Raw genomic sequence first — 16,790 nt, forward strand, 5'->3', positions numbered from 1 at the left:
CGAGGCAGAAATGAAGAGAGAGATGGAGAAATCTGCGGAGATGGCAGAGGCGGCGCGGAGGGCTGGAGAGCCAGGGGTGGAGGCGGAGGCGGGTGCGGGGAGGGGGGGCGGTGCGGGGTGGGTGGGAGGCGGGTGGCTTCAGAGAAACGGCGGCGAGGGGCTCTCGGCCGCGCGCTCGCCTCTCGCACACCCGGCCCGGACGGTCTTCCGCTTGGCAAAATCTCAGCGCCTTTATAGGAGCCGCAGTGACCCTCCTAATTGGTTATTAATGACCCCCTGACGTCGGAGGACAGACTTGTTGTACCCGGCCCGGCTCGAGGAGCCTTCGCGGCGAGAGCTCAAGGGGCGGGGGCGCTCGGGCCGCTCGGAACGTTCCCCCTGCGTCCTCCCGCCCCTCCCCAGCCCTTCCACCCCCCTCCTCTTCCTCCTCCTCTCCCCGTGGGAAGTGCCGGGCAGGGAGGGAGGCTCAGCCCGGGGCGAGGAGAGGAGGGGACAGAGTAGGGCAGGGGGCGCGGCGAGGATCGCTCGGACTCCAGGGACCAGACTAGGCCGGAGGGGACGCCTGGCCTCGGGCCCCGCGCTCAGCCACTATCCTAGTCCGGATCTGCGCTCAGCACCCCTGCCCGGCCGGGCCGGCATTCACCTCCCCTACGCTCCCTGGCCCGCCCGGCCCGCCGGGTCCCGCGCTCTCCCGGGCTCCACGCCCCAGACTGCGGTAGTCGCCCTGGAGCCAGCAGGCCCGGCGCAGGCCGCGCTGAACTCCTGCGCAGACGGCGCTGCGGAGGCCTGCTCTTCGCTTCAAACGGGCCGCTGCAGCCGCCCCGCTCGCTGCCCGCGGCCGGCTGTCAAACTCCTCCCTGGGCGGACAGGGCTGCGGGGCGGGGCTGCCGTCGGGGCTGAGCCCGGCCTGAGACGGCTTCGTAGGCGACCGTCCCCCGGTCCTAGGGGGCTAGGTCGGGGTCGGGAAGGGCAGACCGAAATCCGAGATAGCCGGGGGTCGCTTGGAAAAGGCTTTTCTTACGGAGGCAGGGGGACCGAAAGGGGTCTCCGGACCGTCGTGAATGGGAGCAGCGGCTGTGCCCTGGAGCGAACGCCCTCCAAATCTGCAGGCAGCCCCAGGCCAGGCCGCTGTGCGCCCTCGGCTTAAGGCTCGACCCTCCAGGCTCCTTTGCTCAGCTGCGACCTAGGGAGGCCCGCTGCGTCCTGCACTCCTTCCTTCTTGCCTCCTAGCTCTCATCCTTTCTCTTCTGGCCTCCCTCTTCCTCTCTCGCTTCTTCCCTGCTCGCTTCCGCACCCCACCCCACCTCAACCTCGTCCCACCGGTAGACTTTCTTCGCGGAGGTTCCGAGGTACCCAGAGCGCCAGCGCGGTCTTTCGCCGGAGACAGGGAGCTGCTGAGCGCGGAGCCAAAGCGGGAAAGGTCACCGCTTCCTGCGGGCTTTGCCGCCTCCCAGGGTTCGCCTCATCCCCACTTCAGCCCCAGACAAGGGGTGGGGGGCACAGGGACATCTCCATCTGCTGAACTCCTCAGCCCTCCCCCACCCACCCCCCACCTCCCCGCAACGTCAGATTCCGATAATGGAGCCGGGTTTTCTGGACGTTCAGGGCAGTGCGTTGGGCTCACGGTTAGCTGGAGGAATCGGACTCCCCAGGCCTTGTCCTCAGAGAGGGGACTTGGGTGGAGGGGCAGGGGGCCTGGCCTTCCTACAAGGAGTACCGTCCTCAGGCGCCTTGGCAAAGTGCTCCCTCCATCACAGGGTCCTGCCTTTGCTAAGCCAGCCTCACACCTGGCGGCCGCAGACACCCGGCCTCTGCATACCCCGTTCCAGCCAGTGGTCTCCTGGCATCCCGGGGTCCGCATCGGGGCGTAGAGTAAGGAAGGCAGCAACCACTGGCCTTCAGACCCAGAGCCCGGGTCACCTCGAGTCTGATGCCCGGGAGAAGCCACACTGGGCAGCAGGGGCGACCGTCGTGCCCGGCGCCAGCAGAGGGCAGAGCTGTGGAGGAGCGAGGGCAGCCCGCGGGTTAGGGTCCCGGAACCTCAACTTTCTTCCAGACATCGCCGGAGAGTCACACTGGCTCTGGCTTGGGCCCAGAGTTCGCGTCTGAGGAGGGCGGATGGAGTCCGGGCATGGGAGCCTCACCCGCGCTTGGGCCTCGGCTTCCACAAAGACTTGGTGGACAGGAAGAGAGTCACCAGGAGCCACAACCAACCTCAGCGCCTCCGGGAGACCAAGGAGGGATGAGGACTGCTGTGCGTCCTTGGGTCGGCCCTTCCCCTCTCTGAGCCTCAGTGTCCTGATGTGTGCAATGGTTTGGGTTGGACTTTGTGAACTGAGGTTTCTTCCCGCCTGGTCTCTCTGGGTCAGGTCACTTTCCTCTGAAAGCCCCGAGGATTCTCAGCCCACACCCCACTGAGGAAAAGTCCTCAGCTCTGTGCGGTCCCTCCGTCCTGGGGGTGCAGAGTGTGGGTCCTGGACGCTAGCTCGGGGTCAGAAGATGAGAGGATCGAGGGTCCGGAGTGCGGCCAGGGAGCCCTCTTCTTTCCCCTGGACCCGCAAACCCCGGGAGAGGTGCTGGGGGCCGGGCGGAAGCGGAGCCGGCCCTGCGGAGCCGGCCCCGAGCCTCTCCTCTGCGTCCTCAAGTTGTGTGCTTCTGTTCTAGCCGCAGACCCACCCGACCGCGCCCCAGGGAAAAGGGGACCTGTAGGGAGCGCCCCAGCCTCAGGGCCCATTGGAATTGGGGAGCAAGGCCCGCCGCGCTGGCATCTCCCCTCGCTGAGATCGCGAGGGAAAACGCTGCACGTTCTGGGGTTTCTCCGCGGATGAACCGTGTAGTTTTCCGCGGGGCCCGGGCGCGGAGTGTGCCCGCGCCAAGCCCCATCCCTTAGCCCCGGCAGCCAGAACTCGCAGGCACCGCCCCCCTCGCGGCCGCGGGCCGCCGCTCCGAGCTCTCTTCAATATTCATGGACGTTAATAGAGAGGCCCCCAGTATATCGGTCCATTGTGGGCGGCTCGTAGGGCTTGAATAGGCCCCGGCCCCCTTTCTTCGGCGCGGCTTCCCGAGGGGCCAGGCCAGGAGTGAATGGCCCCGCTTCCCGCCCCGCGCCCCCTCCCCCTGGCGGGAAGAACATCTTTATCCCCGTCGCCGCCGCCGCCGCCCAGGCCCCCATTCACGCGGCCCGGGCTCCGGGCGGAACGAATCAATCGGCCGCGGCTCTTCGGAGGTCAGCCTCATAGCCCTGGCACCCCCGTCTCCTCGCGCCCACGGGAGTGGAGAGAGGGAGGCGGCGGCGGGCCGACAGACCCACGGGCTGAGGGGCACTGGGTGGGTGGGGAGGTGGCAAGGGCACGGGGACATCGGGACGGGTGGCCGGGCCTGGGCAGGTGAAGAGGGACTCAGTGCCCCGCGGCCGCTGGAAGCCGGCTGACCTCTACTTGTTGCCCTGCGCAGGGCGGATCGCGGAGAGAACCGGGGCCGCTGCCCAAGCCCGGAGACCTGTCCTACCTCCCCTCCAGGCACCCACACTAGCCCCATCGGGTCCGGCGGCCGCACCCGCAAGGCCCAGGGCACGGGGTGGGGGGCAGCCTAGGGCTCCCCAGGCCACGCTTCTCGGCCCCCAGGGCACCTTCGTTCTCGCCTGTGCGCCCAGGTCCGGACAGCGCTCTTCCAGGGGCGTTCGGAGGGGAGGCCGGGCTCCTGGCTTCCGCGCCCTCGCTCGGCGTCCCGGCCCGGGTGGAGGGGGCGCTCGTCGGTCAGGCGGGGCCAAGGCGCACGGGTCCCCGCCCCTCCCGCCCCGCCGGCCCTAGGAGGCGCAGAAAGGAGCCCATTGTCCGCCGGGAAATACATTTTTGGGGGCCGAGTGAAAGCCCGTCTTTCTTTTGAACTTTAGAAGAAAGTCTTCTGCCTCGCCCCTCGGAGGGAAAGATTTGTTCCCACCTCCCGGGGGCCCCGCGCGCCTCCTCCTCCCGAAACATCTGCCAGGGGAAAATCCACCCTGGAGGGCAGATCGCGCTCGCTCTAAGCCCCTCGAACTCATTAAAAAGTTATTAGCGGCGGGGGCAGGTCCCGCGCAGGTATCGATCGGCCAGAATGAGCCAGAGGAAGAAAAGGCGAAGAATGTGGACGAGTGACGCCCCGACCCTCTGCCCCGGTCCCCCGGCCTCCGGCGCTTCAGCCCCAAGGCGGGAGTGGGGCCCCTGCGCCGTCCGCGCGTCTCGCGGTCCGTGTGTCCGGCTGCCTCCGGCGGCTACTCGCCCCCTCCCCTGCCCGGCGCCCCCGCCCCTCCTCCCGCACGCGAGTTCCCGTCTCCTCCGCCTGCTCGCCGCCGCCGTCGCGCGTCCCCCATCCACTTCTCTCCTCCTCTCCCTCCTTCCTCTGCGCCCTCTCCTTTTTCGCCTGCGCTCCGGCTCCCGCTCCGGCTTTCTCACACCCTCTGGGCTTCCTCCTCCCATTTCTCTGTCTTGCTGAGTCTCAAAGTCTGGTCCCCACGCCCGCGTGGCCTAGGGAAACTCCTTTCCCGCGTGGGGCCCGTGTGCCCCCTCCCGCGTTCCCGCGGGACGATTCGGGGCTCCGGGGGCGCCCCGGCTCGCGCGTACAAAGGAGCGACCGCTGCCCGCTGCCGAGGTGGGGTGGGAGGCGCGGGCCGCAGAGACGGTTTCAGTCGACGTGACTCGGGCCGGCCAGCGCGGGGCCGCCGGGTGGAGTGGCGGCCGCAGCGCCGTGAAGGGGGACAGCGCCCCTTCCTCAATCTAATTAACCTCCTCGGCCGCGCAGAGACAAAGGCGCGCCTCCGGGCGCCCACGTCGAGCGCGTCGGCGCGGAGCCGGCGCCCCTGCCGGCAGGTGACTGGCACGCGAGCCCCTCTGGGCGCTGAGGCCCCGGTGCCCCCTCTCCTGCGCCCCCGGGAACCTTCTCCAGCGTCTCCCAAGCCCGGACCCCCAGGCCCGCCTTTGCCACCGCTAGAGTCCTGGCCGATCAAGGCGGCGGGACGGAGGGGTGAGGCACTTGGGGAGGCTGGACCTCCAGGGGACGCGGCACGGCGGGAGAGGAAGCACAGGCTTCCGGAGGCCTAGTGGGGCCGAGATGGAGGGAGACTGAGGCAAAGAGACGCCGAGATGGAAGGATCCAGATAAAAAGCAGTCTGAGACGTGGAGACACAAGGACACAGAGAAATGAAGGGAGCGGAGGCAGGGATTCCAAAGGAGCCCGAGGCTTGGGGAGACTTCTTTGAGAGTTAGAGAGACGGCGGAGAGGCAGGAATGGGGAGGAACGGGGGTGCCTCAGACACAGAGATTGGGGTAGGGGGTGGGAGTGGGGGAGGGGTCGACGAAAGCAGGCAGGAAAGATGAAGAGGGGGGATCAGGTCGGGTAGGTGGGAGACGGGCGGGCCCCTTCCCAGCACCATCTTCCTCCAGGCCCTCTTGCCTGGCCCCTCACCCTCACCAGCTCTCTGCCCCTCCTGTGAGTCTAGGGGCAGCCAGAAGGAACCATGCCTGACTCACTCATGCCCCCTCCTTTCTCCAGAGGCCCTTCCCACCCCACCCTCAGCCTGCTGGCCTTCCTCCTCCACCTCCGGGCCCTCGCATCCGCTCACCGTCCACCGGGGATGTCCCCAGAGCAGAGAGGCTTGGCACAGGGAGTTGGGCCCTAAAGGTGCAGCTCCCTGCCACCACCACTGCCACCCACACCATCTCCGGCCTCATGGGGAATCCTGGAGGCCCTGGTCATTCCTTTGTTCCAGAAATATTTATTGAGTGCCTCTGTGTGCCAGGCTCTGGGCAAGGCCCTGGGGGGAGCAGGTGGCCAGGGCAGACCCAGTCCTTGCTTTCTCTGACCAGCTTCCAGGGGTGGGTCACACTCTGGTGGGGCCAGAGGTGGTGGCAGCCTCTCCCAGGCCAACCTGGTGGCTCTGGCACCTCCCTGGCTCTGACGCCTCTGTCCAAGTGACTTCGGCCTCATCTGTAAAGTGGGAACAATCACCCTGCCTGTCTCATGCAGCCTGATGTGCCCGGTGAGTGAGCTGACACTGAAGAGATGCCTGTGGCTGTCATCTCCATTCTTGTCCCCTCTCCAAAGACCACTTGGCCTCACATGTATGGGTCCTCTGGCCCCATCAGGAGATGCCCCAAGCGCCAGAGACCTGAGGATGCGAGTCCAATCCTGACTCCAGCAGGTACTGTCCAGGAGCCAAGGCACTCACTTTCCCTCTCTGAGCCTCAGTTTCTTTACCTGCAAAGTAGGGGATAAGAATAGAAACTCCATTGGGAGAGCTGTCATGAGACATAAAAGACATCATGCGTGGAAAGCTCATAGGATAGAGAATGTACTTGATATATCGAAAACATTAGCAACTTTATTACATTTAAAAGTAGCGGGCTTCCCTGGTGGTGCAGTGGTTAGGATTCGGCCTGCCAATGCAGGGGACACGGGTTCGAGCCCTGGTCCGGGAAGTTCCCACACGCCTCGGAGCAACTAAGCCCGTGCGCCACAACTACTGAGCCTGCGCTCTAGAGCCCGTGAGCCACAGCTACTGAAGCCCGCGCGCCTAGAGCCCGTGCTCTGCAATAAGAGAAGCCACCGCAATGAGAAGCCCACACACCGCGATGAAGAGTAGCCCCTGCTCATCGCAACTAAAGAAAGCCCATGCGCAGCAAAGAAGACACAGGGCAGCCAAAAATAAATAAATAAATAAATAAATTTTAACAAAAAGTAACACATGTCCATGCTTGAAACTTTGGGAAATATAAAAGTACGAAAGCGGGTACCAAATATCACCTACAAAGAGACACTGGAAACCATATGCTAAGGAAGTTGATCAGTATGCCAAGGAGTCTGTATTCCAGTCCATGTCTTACAAAAAGTAATTGGAATGAAAACAACAACCACCACCACAACAATAATATAATTAACATTTGCTGGGCACTCACTGAGTATCAGTACTTTTAAGTACTTCACATGGAGTTTTCTCAATCCGTCACACTGAGGTAGCTGCTATAATTATCTCCATCTACCAGAAGGGCAAACAGGCACAGAGAAGTTTTAGGTGTCTTAGGAACACTTCTGGCCCCATCAACAGTGGACCTGACCTCAATGGCTGCTGTAGGAAGGGGGTTATTTTCTCACAAAACAGATTGCAGAGGTAAGTAGGCATAAGTTTGCTTAGCATGTCAAGGATGAGAGGCCCGAGGTTCCCTCTGTTCTCGTGGTCACAAGGTGGCTGCTGCAGCCCTGCCATCACAGGTGAAGGTGAAGAGGGCATTGTCACGGACATGCCCATGGCCACACACAGTGAGCAAAGAGCAGAGCTGAGACTCAAACTCAGGCAACCTGACTCCAGGGCTGGGCCTCCACCACTGTCCCGTACAGCCTCCTGGCTGGGGCTGCTAAGTCACAGTTGTGACTTAGGTGGACCCGTGCACTGTCTGCCAATGCCAAGAGGCTGTTCCCGTGGTCAGGGAAGCACCTTTCATTTGCTGCGGAGGAACTAGGCATGAAGTGTACAGAGATGAACAGGCATGCTTCCAGGCATGATGGTGTGAACAAGCTTGAAGGACAATGAGGCCTCTGGACTTGCTTACCTTCTCTGGGCGGCATGAAGGAGCTTCTGTGTCCCAGCGAAGTGACATCTGGGGACCTCCAGCCCCTATCAAGCTGGCACAGCCAACAAGTTAGGGGAGCCCAGATCCTCTGAACCCTGGGGCCCGGTTAGGATGTGGGAAGAGAGGCCGAGGCCCAGCCACAGATGCTCCCACCTGAGTAGACATGAGCCAGTGGCACGGGTGTCCTCAGGCCTGAGAGGCTGAGCCAGAGGGACCCACTGCTGGGGACCAGGCCCGCCCAAGGCTTTTCTTTTCCTCCCATTCGTCCCAGCCAGGGCGTCAGACTCCCTTGGCCTCCCTGCCTCCAGTCTGTATCCTGTCCACAGAGAGATGCCTCTCCCGTAGTACCTGACCACCGCTGCTGTCCTAGTTCCAAAACCTTCGACAGCACTGAGGATAAAGTGGTGCTGGCTCCCGCTGTCTGAGAGCTCCTTTTGCTCCTCTGCTGCACTGGATCAGGCACACGCACACGGGACTATGAACAGCTCATATAGCAACTCTGCAAGATAAGTCCCAACATTCACCCCATTTTGCAGCAGAGGAAATAGAGGCTACGCAAGAGTAACGGATGCTCTCCAAGCCTGGGCCCTTCCTTCTATGCCTTCCCTGCTCTCTACAGCCAGAGAAGAAAGACCTCAGGGTTGTATCATCATATCCGTGTGCCCCATGCAAGCCAGACAAGAAAGCCCTCCACGTGCCCCCATGCGAGACTCCAGAGGTGTCAGGAAATGAATGTTAAGCTGGGCTGGATGGAGATTTTTTTTTTGATTAATTTATTTTATTTTTGGGTGCGTTGGGTCTTCGTTGCTGTGGGCGGGCTTTCCCTAGTTGCTGCGAGCAGGGACTACTCTTTGTTGCGGTGCGCCGGCTTCTCATTGTGGTGGCTTCTCTTGCTGCGGAGCACGGGCTCAAGGCGTGCAGGCTTCAGTAGTTGTGGCACGAGGGCTCAGTAGTTGTGGCTCGCTGGCTTAGTTGCTCAGCAGCATGTGGGATCTTCCCGGACGAGGGATCGAACCGATGTCCCCTGCATTGGCAGGTGGATTCTTAACCACTGTGCCACCAGGGAAGGCCGAGATTTTTTAATGTTAGACTCATTTACATCCTCCCACCTCTTCCCTCCTCTTTGTCCAATGGCAGACTTTGGGCAATCAGGGAGGACAAACTCACCTGAAGACCAGTTAAATAAGGTATAGTTGCAATGAAAGGGAAATGTGCTGCTCCAGGTGTCCAGTAAGTCACAAATTGTATTTATTCTGGAGGCTTCTGGACACCCCAGACTCTCAGAGCATCATGTATTTATTTTAATTTTGCAAATATTTAATGCACACCCACAGTGTGCCGGGCTGGACCTGGAGCTTGGAGCATCAAGCAAGGGAGTGTCATGTCCTGCAGCGTCAGTCCAGCCTGGGTAGCTTCCAGTCCCAGAGACTTTAGTTAAAGGTTGTTTAGTTCAACCAGCATCTACGAAGAACTTGCACTGTGCCAGCCCCGTCCGAGCATTGAGAGGCTGAAAAGGACCCAGCTGGTCCCTACCCTCAAGATATTGATGTTGGACTTCCCTGGTGGCGCAGTGGTTAAGAATCTGCCTGCCAATGCAGGGGACACGGGTTCGATCCCTGGTCCGGGAAGATCCCACATGCCGTGGAGCAACTCAGCCTGTGCGCCACAACTACTGAGCCTATGAGCCACAACTACTGAAGCCCGCGCGCCTAGAGTCCGTGCTCCGCAACAAGAGAAGCCACCGCAGTGAGAAGCCCGTGCACCCCAACGAAGAGTAGACCCCGCTTGCCGCAACTAGAGAAAGCCCACGTGCAGCAACAAAGACCCAACACAGCCAAAAATAAATAAATTTATTAAAAACAAAACAAAACAGAACAACAACAACAACAACAAAAAGATGTTGATGTTTCCTGAGCAAGCCAGGCACATCCTCGTGCCCAGGCTGAGAGATACTAGGTGGAGTTGTAGAATTCTTCTCCATGGGATTTCAAGGAGAAAAGCCTCGCCTCCTTGATCTCCAGCTGCTTGGAATGTCCTCTTCTTCCCTACAGCTCTCGTGAAGGGGGTGCTTGGAGACACCAGCCAACTGTGCCTGGTTCTGTGCCATCTCTATGTCCCCACCGTGAAGTGAGAAGCTGCACTTTCACATCCCTGGACGGGGTGGGGGGGGGGGAGCTTCAGATGCTGGGTGAGCGGTGAAACGCTTTCTTCGGATGAGATCTTAGGAAGGAATCTAATTAGAAAACAGCCATAGGACTTCCAGGTACAACTCCGCCATGTAGAAAACATGGAAGTCATCACCCTCGCCTTTACAAATGGAAAATCAGCAGTTTTTCTTGGACCCGTCAGAGAACTGAGGTTGCAAGGCAAACTGTCACGCTGCCAGCTGGAGGGAAGGGGGACTCTGGAGGATCACAGCTGAGATCTGTTCACCTGGAGAAGGATCCCTGGAGTCACAAACTGGCAGGAACACTGAATGGCAATTTTGATGAATTGCTGGAAGGCCGCGAATGAACTGGCATCAGGGTGAGAAACTCCTGGGGTGCCCAGTCTTGGGGGAGAAGGCTCACACTTTCATGGGTTTTGCCACCAGGAACCCCATCAGGTTCTCCAGGAGAAGATCTGAGACCTCCTAGTGTCCTTGGTAGGGGGACAGGAGAGAAATCCTGGTGAAGTTCACCCAGAGCCTCATCCCACGTGGGGGAAGGGAATTCCTCTCCCTCCAGCCCCCTCCACACTTCCTGTCTCACCTAAGGGAGAAACAAACAAACAAACAGGGAACAGGAATTTGCTTGGAATTACTGCAGCCAGAGAAGGGAGGGGGAGGCAGAGGGAAAAGCTCTACCACTGGAGAAGCAGCCCTGAGACACAGGCGCACTTAAAAGACTGACATTTAATTGGAAGATGATAGGATACTCCCCATCTCCTGCCCCCCACCATGGCACCAGCAGGGCCCCAGTATACTAATGGTGCGTTACAGCTGAAAGAGCTGCAGGTCTTAGACTCTATCTGAGGAGGAGCACGTAGGGAAGCCCAAAGTCAAGGGAGGAGACAAAAAAATGACACTCGAGAATTTGAAGCTTCGGACACCTACAGCTACAGACTCCTAGGGATATTAACATACATCTAAAAGCCTACTAACCTCATTTCCTATCATCTCGTACAACGTGTGCAGCTTCCAACAAAAAATTACAAGGCATTCCAAAAGGCAAGGAAAAATACGATTCGAAGAGACAAAGCAATGATCAGAACCAGACTCAGATAGGACACCAAGCCTGGAATTATCAAAAGGGAATTTAAAATAACTATAATTAATATGTTAAGCGCTTTAATAGAAAAAGTGGGCACCATGCAAGAACGGATGGGTAACATAGGCAGAGAGATGGAAACTCTAAGAAAGAATCGAATGGAAATGCTAGAGATTGAAAACACCGTTACAGAAATGAGGGATCCTTTTGATGGGCTCATCAGTGGACTGGACATGGCCGAGGAAAGAATCACTGAGCTTGAAAAGACGTCAATAGGAACTTCTCAAACTGAAGTGCAAAGAGAAAAAAGAATGAAAGAAACAACAGGATAGGTAACCAAGAACTGTGGGACAATCTCAAAAGGTATAACGTTTGTGAAGTTGGGATACCAGGAGGAGGAGAAGAAAGAGAGATGGAGCAGAATATTTGAAGTAATGATGGCTGAGAATTTTCAAAAATTAGTGAGAGGCTCCTTATTTATCCCTCCTAATTTAGGAGTTTGGGATAAACAGCTACACACTACTGTATATAAAATAGATGAATAACAAGGTCGGGGACTTCCCTGGTGGTGCAGTGGTTAAGAATCTGCCTGCCAATGCAGGGGACACGGGTTCGAGCCCTGGTCCAGGAAGATCCCACATGCCACGGAGCAGCTAAGCCCGTGCGCCACAACTGCTGAGCCTGTGCTCTAGAGCCCGCGAGCCACAACTACTGAGCCCGCATGCCACAACTACTGAAGCCCACACGCCTAGAGCCCGTGCTCTGCAACAAGAGAAGCCACCGCAATGAGAAGCCCACGCACCACAACGAAGAGTAGCCCCTGCTCACCGCAACTAGAGAAAGCCCGCGCGAAGCAACGAAGACCCAATCCAGCCAAAAATCAATAAATAAAAATTAAAACAAACAAACAAACAAAAAACAAAATCCCAAAACAAAGCAAACAAAAAGGAACAAAACATTTATAAAAAAAATGAAATAAATTTAAGAAAAAACAAAAAAGAAACAAAACAAACAACTACAAAAAAACAAACACACAAAAGACGCCACACTTTGGCATAACATATTCAAACTGCAGAAAACCAAAGAAAACAGATACAAGTGGCATTTAAGTAGCAAGAGATGGATAAGTTCACATTTACATACTTACTTGCCAGTCAATCCACGACAGCAGTGAGGCTGGTGATAGAATCAAAACAAGGAGTTAGGGGATGAGTTTCCCCTGAGCCACAGCATCCATGTTATTTCTGAATCGGTTGCACAGTGTGGGTGTGAACTCGATTCAGACAAATAAGCAGTTGTTAAGGACAACAGTATTAAAACTGCTTACCTTGTTATTTTAAATAGTCTTTAATACAACAAATTCAGAAGATTCAAAGAGAAGGTGTAGGAAGAACTTTTTGTTTCAAAGTTGAGTTGCTAAGTAGCCACTGCCGGGCGTAAATGAACCCCTTTCCTGGATGGCAAGCTCCGTAAGGGGAGAAGTGGCTTTGCTTTACCCCCCAGGGCCAAGCACAGTGCCTTGAGTATGGCTGGTGCTTTAGCGATATTAGTTGTGGGTGTTAACTGCACAGTGACCACTGGCCATGGTGAGATGATCTGCCTCGCTTCTAACTGAGCATGGAACTCAGTAATAAACTGAGTGATGAACTTTTTGGTACGATTTTGCTGGAGCCGATACCTGCAGGCCTGAATTCAAAGACCAGTCCAGAGTGAGAACATTCCTCATCAGGAATGTGAACGGTGGTGGCATAACCCAAATGGAAATGGGTTAAGCTAGGAGCATGAGTGGGCATGTTTCAGGTCTTCAGTGGGTTAAATTATGGTGTAGATTATAGACCGATTGTTCACATGAATATACATGCAAAAAATCCTAAACAAAAATATTAGCAAATCAATTCGATGATACACAAGAAGGATAGGTAATACATTACAACCAAGTGAAGTTTATTCTAGGAATGCAAGGCTGGTTTAACATTTGAAAATCCATCAATGTGATTCACTATATTAAAATTAAAAAGGAGATTATTCATGTGATGCTGTCTACAGATGCAGAAAAAGCACTTGAACAATTCCACGCCCATTCATGATAAAACTTTTGGCAAACTAGAAACAGAAGGGAATTTCCTTACCCAATAAAAGGTATATACGACAAATGTACAACACATAATTAATGGTGAGTTATTGAAAGTGTTCCCTTAGAATGCAAACAAGACCAGGATGTCCACTCTCACTGTTTTCATTCGATAATGTACTGGCAGTCTTGGCCTTGCAAGGAAGCAATAAAAAGAAACAAATGGCATAAAGATTGGAATGCAAAAAAATGACACCATCATTATTTATAAATGACATGATTCTGAACATAGAAAAGCCAAATGAATCTACAAGTTATTAGAATTAACAAGGAATTTAAGTATGGTCATTGGAATCAAGGTCAATGTGTAAACGTAAATTATATTTCTATCACCAGCAACAAAGAAATTAAAAAATACCATTTCTGATAACAGCAAAATATCAAAAAAACCAGGATTCAATGGAAAGAAAGATGTGCAAGACCTCTATACTGAAAACTACTAAAATTATACAGGGAAATCAAAGAACTAAACAAGAGATAGGGATATACCATATACATGGATAGGAAGACTCAATATTGTTAGGTTGTCAATTCTTCCCATAGATTCAGTGCAATCCCAATCAAAATCCCAGCAGCTTTAGAGTCATTTTTGTGGGGAGTAGGGGATTGATAAACTGATTCTCAAATTTTTATGGAAATGCAAAGGGCTGAGAATAGCCAGGGCAATATTGAAGAACAAGAAAGCTGAGGGACTCACTATAAATGTACAGTAATTAAGATAGAATTGCACTGACACAAAGATAGACAAGCAGATTGAACAAATGGAAATTCAGCATATAACATACTTGAGTGCATGGTGTTTAAAAAAATTATAATGGAAAATGTTTAAAGACATTTAATGCATTTTATTGGAATTTGAATCAAACAACTGGGGAACACTAACACAATTTGGAAACCACTGGTGTGGTCTGGTTCCCGAAGACAAACTGAGATGAAGAGACATGATCTGCTCAAGTCACAGAGCAAGTCAGACATCCAAGCAGGGAACAAAAGCCAGGACTCTGGATGCCCCAGCTGGTCGCTGTCTCCCCTTGACTGAGGAAAAGGCAGGTCTGGGGAAGAAACTTTCAGTAAATACGCTCAGACAGGTGACCTCGTGGCATGACATCAAGCCCCAGGACAAAACTATGATCCCTGTCCTGTCCGCACCCAATCTTGATCGTCATCCTTCTCTTAAACACAGAGCTGCAGCTGCAAGCATCTGACCGCACCCCAGTGAATGGAAGGTACGTGGACTTTGGGAGCTTGGTCTGAATGCAGCAGAGTGGCTGGCAGTGAGTGACAGCTGGGATAGGCGGGGGGCTCAGGTCCCTGCTCAGGGGCCAAGGTACCTGCTTCCCAGCAAAATCAGGATTAGAGAATCTGATGCAAGAGGGAGAGACCTCTTTTTTATTCCTTTTTGATGTGCTTGAAAAGGTTTTCCTTATTATTATTTTTAATTTTTCTGGCCGCGCCGTGCAGCTTGCGGGATCTTAGTTCCCCGACCAGGGATTGAAGCCAGATCTGGCAGTGGCACCGCCGAGTCGTAACCACTGGACCGCCAGGGAATTCCTGTAGAGGGTTTCCTTAAACAGCATCTTGTGGGCCAATACTGAGCAGCCTCGAATCACCCAACAACCGGCCCAAGCCGTCACCCACACCTCTGTGTGTTGGGGTCCGGGGGGTGGTCCTGGCTCCTCATCTGCCCCTTGGGGGCAGCTCCTTCCTAATGGCCTAGCTGCCCGGACTTCAGGGGACCAGCGAGCTGGACCTGGGATCATGTGTCCTGGGGAGACCAAGAGAGCCCAGGAGACGCTTAGAGGGTTCGTGCTGAGGCTGACATTTGTTTCAGATCACACAGTCTGTCCTGGTGCTCAGAGGGGAACAGAAGAAGCCACCAAAGCGGTCAGAAGCCCTGGACTCAGTTACTACTACGAGCTGCCACTGTCTGAGAGCTTATGATAAGCCAGATGTCAAGGGCTTCACATACGTGTCATTGAATCCCACCTCAGCCCCGGGATCGGGGAGGTAGTTATTATTCCCGCTGCAGATAAGGAAACTGTTGAGTAGCGGAGCTTGAGTTTGTACCTTTGAATCTTCCAGTCTGTGCCCACGGTGGGCCGAACCCGTTAGGTCCCTCTAGAACCAACTTAGGTGTCCCTCGCATACGTGTCCGTTTCTGTCCTCGGAGTGGCCAAGTGGGCCGGTTTTGCAGTCTGACTGAGGTCTGAGCCCTGCTCTGTCGCCTCCATAGCCAGGACTCTGGCAAGAACCTGTTCAAACCTGTTTCCTCATCTCCCAGGCGGGCCCCCAGGGCCATGAGGCTCTTACGGAAAAGTGAGGTATTGGCCGTTCTTGTTAGTTGCAGCGTGATGCTCTATAAAGTTGCAGAGAAACTGGACCAGCGAATACTGAACCCTTGCTCCTCAGGGAAACACAGGCTCGCTGCGTTATTTCACCAACCAACCAGCACATAACTTTGCTTTATGTGTGTTTCTGTTTAAAGCCATCTTATTTAATATATATTGTCGATTCATTAACGTTGAACTCACAGCCAGCAGCCCTATAACTCATGCTTGAGCAAAGCTTATCTAACACCTGTATCTTCTCTGTAAAGGACATCATTAGACAGCACTACGCTTAGGGGTCATTTTAAACGCAAAATAACCACGGCAAAGCACAAAACTGCAAAATACACGGCACTAAAGAGACTGCCGGGAGGACCCTTGCTTGGAACAGGAGCTGGAACAGGAAGGCAGACTGTTTGCCTGGTTCATCTCAGCTGGGAACACGAGCAGCGGGCAACTCAATTTTTTATTTTTTTCTGGGAATGACCACAAAAGTGTGGTGAGTGTTGATTTTAAGGTTATAAATAAATTTTAGTGAGTAGGTGAATTTGCAAATACGGAATCAGAGATGATGATTGACTGCAATGCAGTGACAGGGCCTGACCCGTGCTTGGCACACAGCACTAACTTTTAGGGTTGTTTCCTCATCCTATCAACTGTCTCACTTGGTGGCGTTGGCCGTGTCCCCCTGCTTGACCATGAGCCCCCTGTGGGCAATCGTGATGCTCTCTGTTGAAGCCCTGGGTGAAGGGCAGCAGAGAACTTGGCCCAGAACCCCACGTACTTGTGTGGATAAGGGCAATTGACTTAGCTTTGGACTCTGAGCCCTCGTCTGTAAAACGGGAAGAACAGACCTGCCTACCACCCTAGGTGTGGAGACCCCCAGCAAAGGAGATGCCTGGAAAGGGCCAGAACTTTCTTGGTAGATGCTACTAAAAGGCCCTCAAGACAAAGGCCAGTGGAGATTCCCATTGTTTCAGGGCTGTCTTCACTTGGCCTTCCACCCACCCAAGATGCGGACCCAGGACCAGCACGCCCCGCGGGATTGAGCGTCAATCCACTTTCTGGCCGTTAATCTCGAAGAGTCTATCAGGGCCATTTGCATTAGACCATCTTAAAAACCCCAGCTGGGCCCCAGGGGGCCAGAAGTGGGTTCGGGAAACAGTGCTGCCGTAGCCAGCTAGAGGCTGAGGCCCCGTGGCATCCAAACTCCCTCTTGGACCAAGCCCTGCAACACGCCATCTGTACCCCAGCCAACCTGACTGCGGGGGCTGCAGGAGGACATCGTGGATGGTGACCACTTGAGAGGGACACTGGGAAGACTGCACCTCCTACCTGAGACCAGGGTTAGTGATGGAGGCACCTGGCTGGCGGACTCCCCGCCCTCAGCCCAAACTCTTGGGTGGGTTGGGAACAGCCCAGCTGGGTCCTTGGATCCTGAGCTTGGGCGGCTGGCGGAGCCCAAGCATGCAAGTGTGATGGA

General features: G+C 55.3%; 1 protein-coding gene across 1 annotated transcript; it reads left to right on the forward strand.

The window, feature by feature from the left end:
* The first annotated feature begins 40 nt into the window (after positions 1 to 40).
* On the forward strand, positions 41 to 5,075 carry LOC137770889 (collagen alpha-2(I) chain-like). Its single transcript, XM_068553948.1, has 8 exons — positions 41 to 92; positions 294 to 1,130; positions 1,231 to 1,420; positions 2,465 to 2,705; positions 3,021 to 3,226; positions 3,454 to 3,576; positions 3,653 to 3,754; positions 4,178 to 5,075. Exons 1-8 carry the CDS (start codon positions 41 to 43, stop codon positions 5,073 to 5,075), a joined length of 2,649 nt encoding a protein of 882 aa, XP_068410049.1.
* Positions 5,076 to 16,790: the final 11,715 nt, after the last annotated feature.

The sequence above is a fragment of the Eschrichtius robustus genome, chromosome 10 (genome assembly GCF_028021215.1).
Source record: "Eschrichtius robustus isolate mEscRob2 chromosome 10, mEscRob2.pri, whole genome shotgun sequence".
Lineage (NCBI taxonomy): Eukaryota > Metazoa > Chordata > Mammalia > Artiodactyla > Eschrichtiidae > Eschrichtius > Eschrichtius robustus.

What these genes read in the sequence shown, in the direction of transcription:
- LOC137770889 (XM_068553948.1), top strand. Translation starts at nt 41, where the DNA reads ATGGCAGAGGCGGCGCGGAGGGCTGGAGAGCCAGGGGTGGAGGCGGAG. An exon ending in AGGGGTGGAGGCGGAGGCGG is followed by an intron (nt 93 to 293) that starts GTGCGGGGAGGG and finishes GTCGGAGGACAG; the next exon opens with ACTTGTTGTACCCGGCCCGG. An exon ending in CCCCAGGGAAAAGGGGACCT is followed by an intron (nt 2,706 to 3,020) that starts GTAGGGAGCGCC and finishes GGCGGCTCGTAG; the next exon opens with GGCTTGAATAGGCCCCGGCC.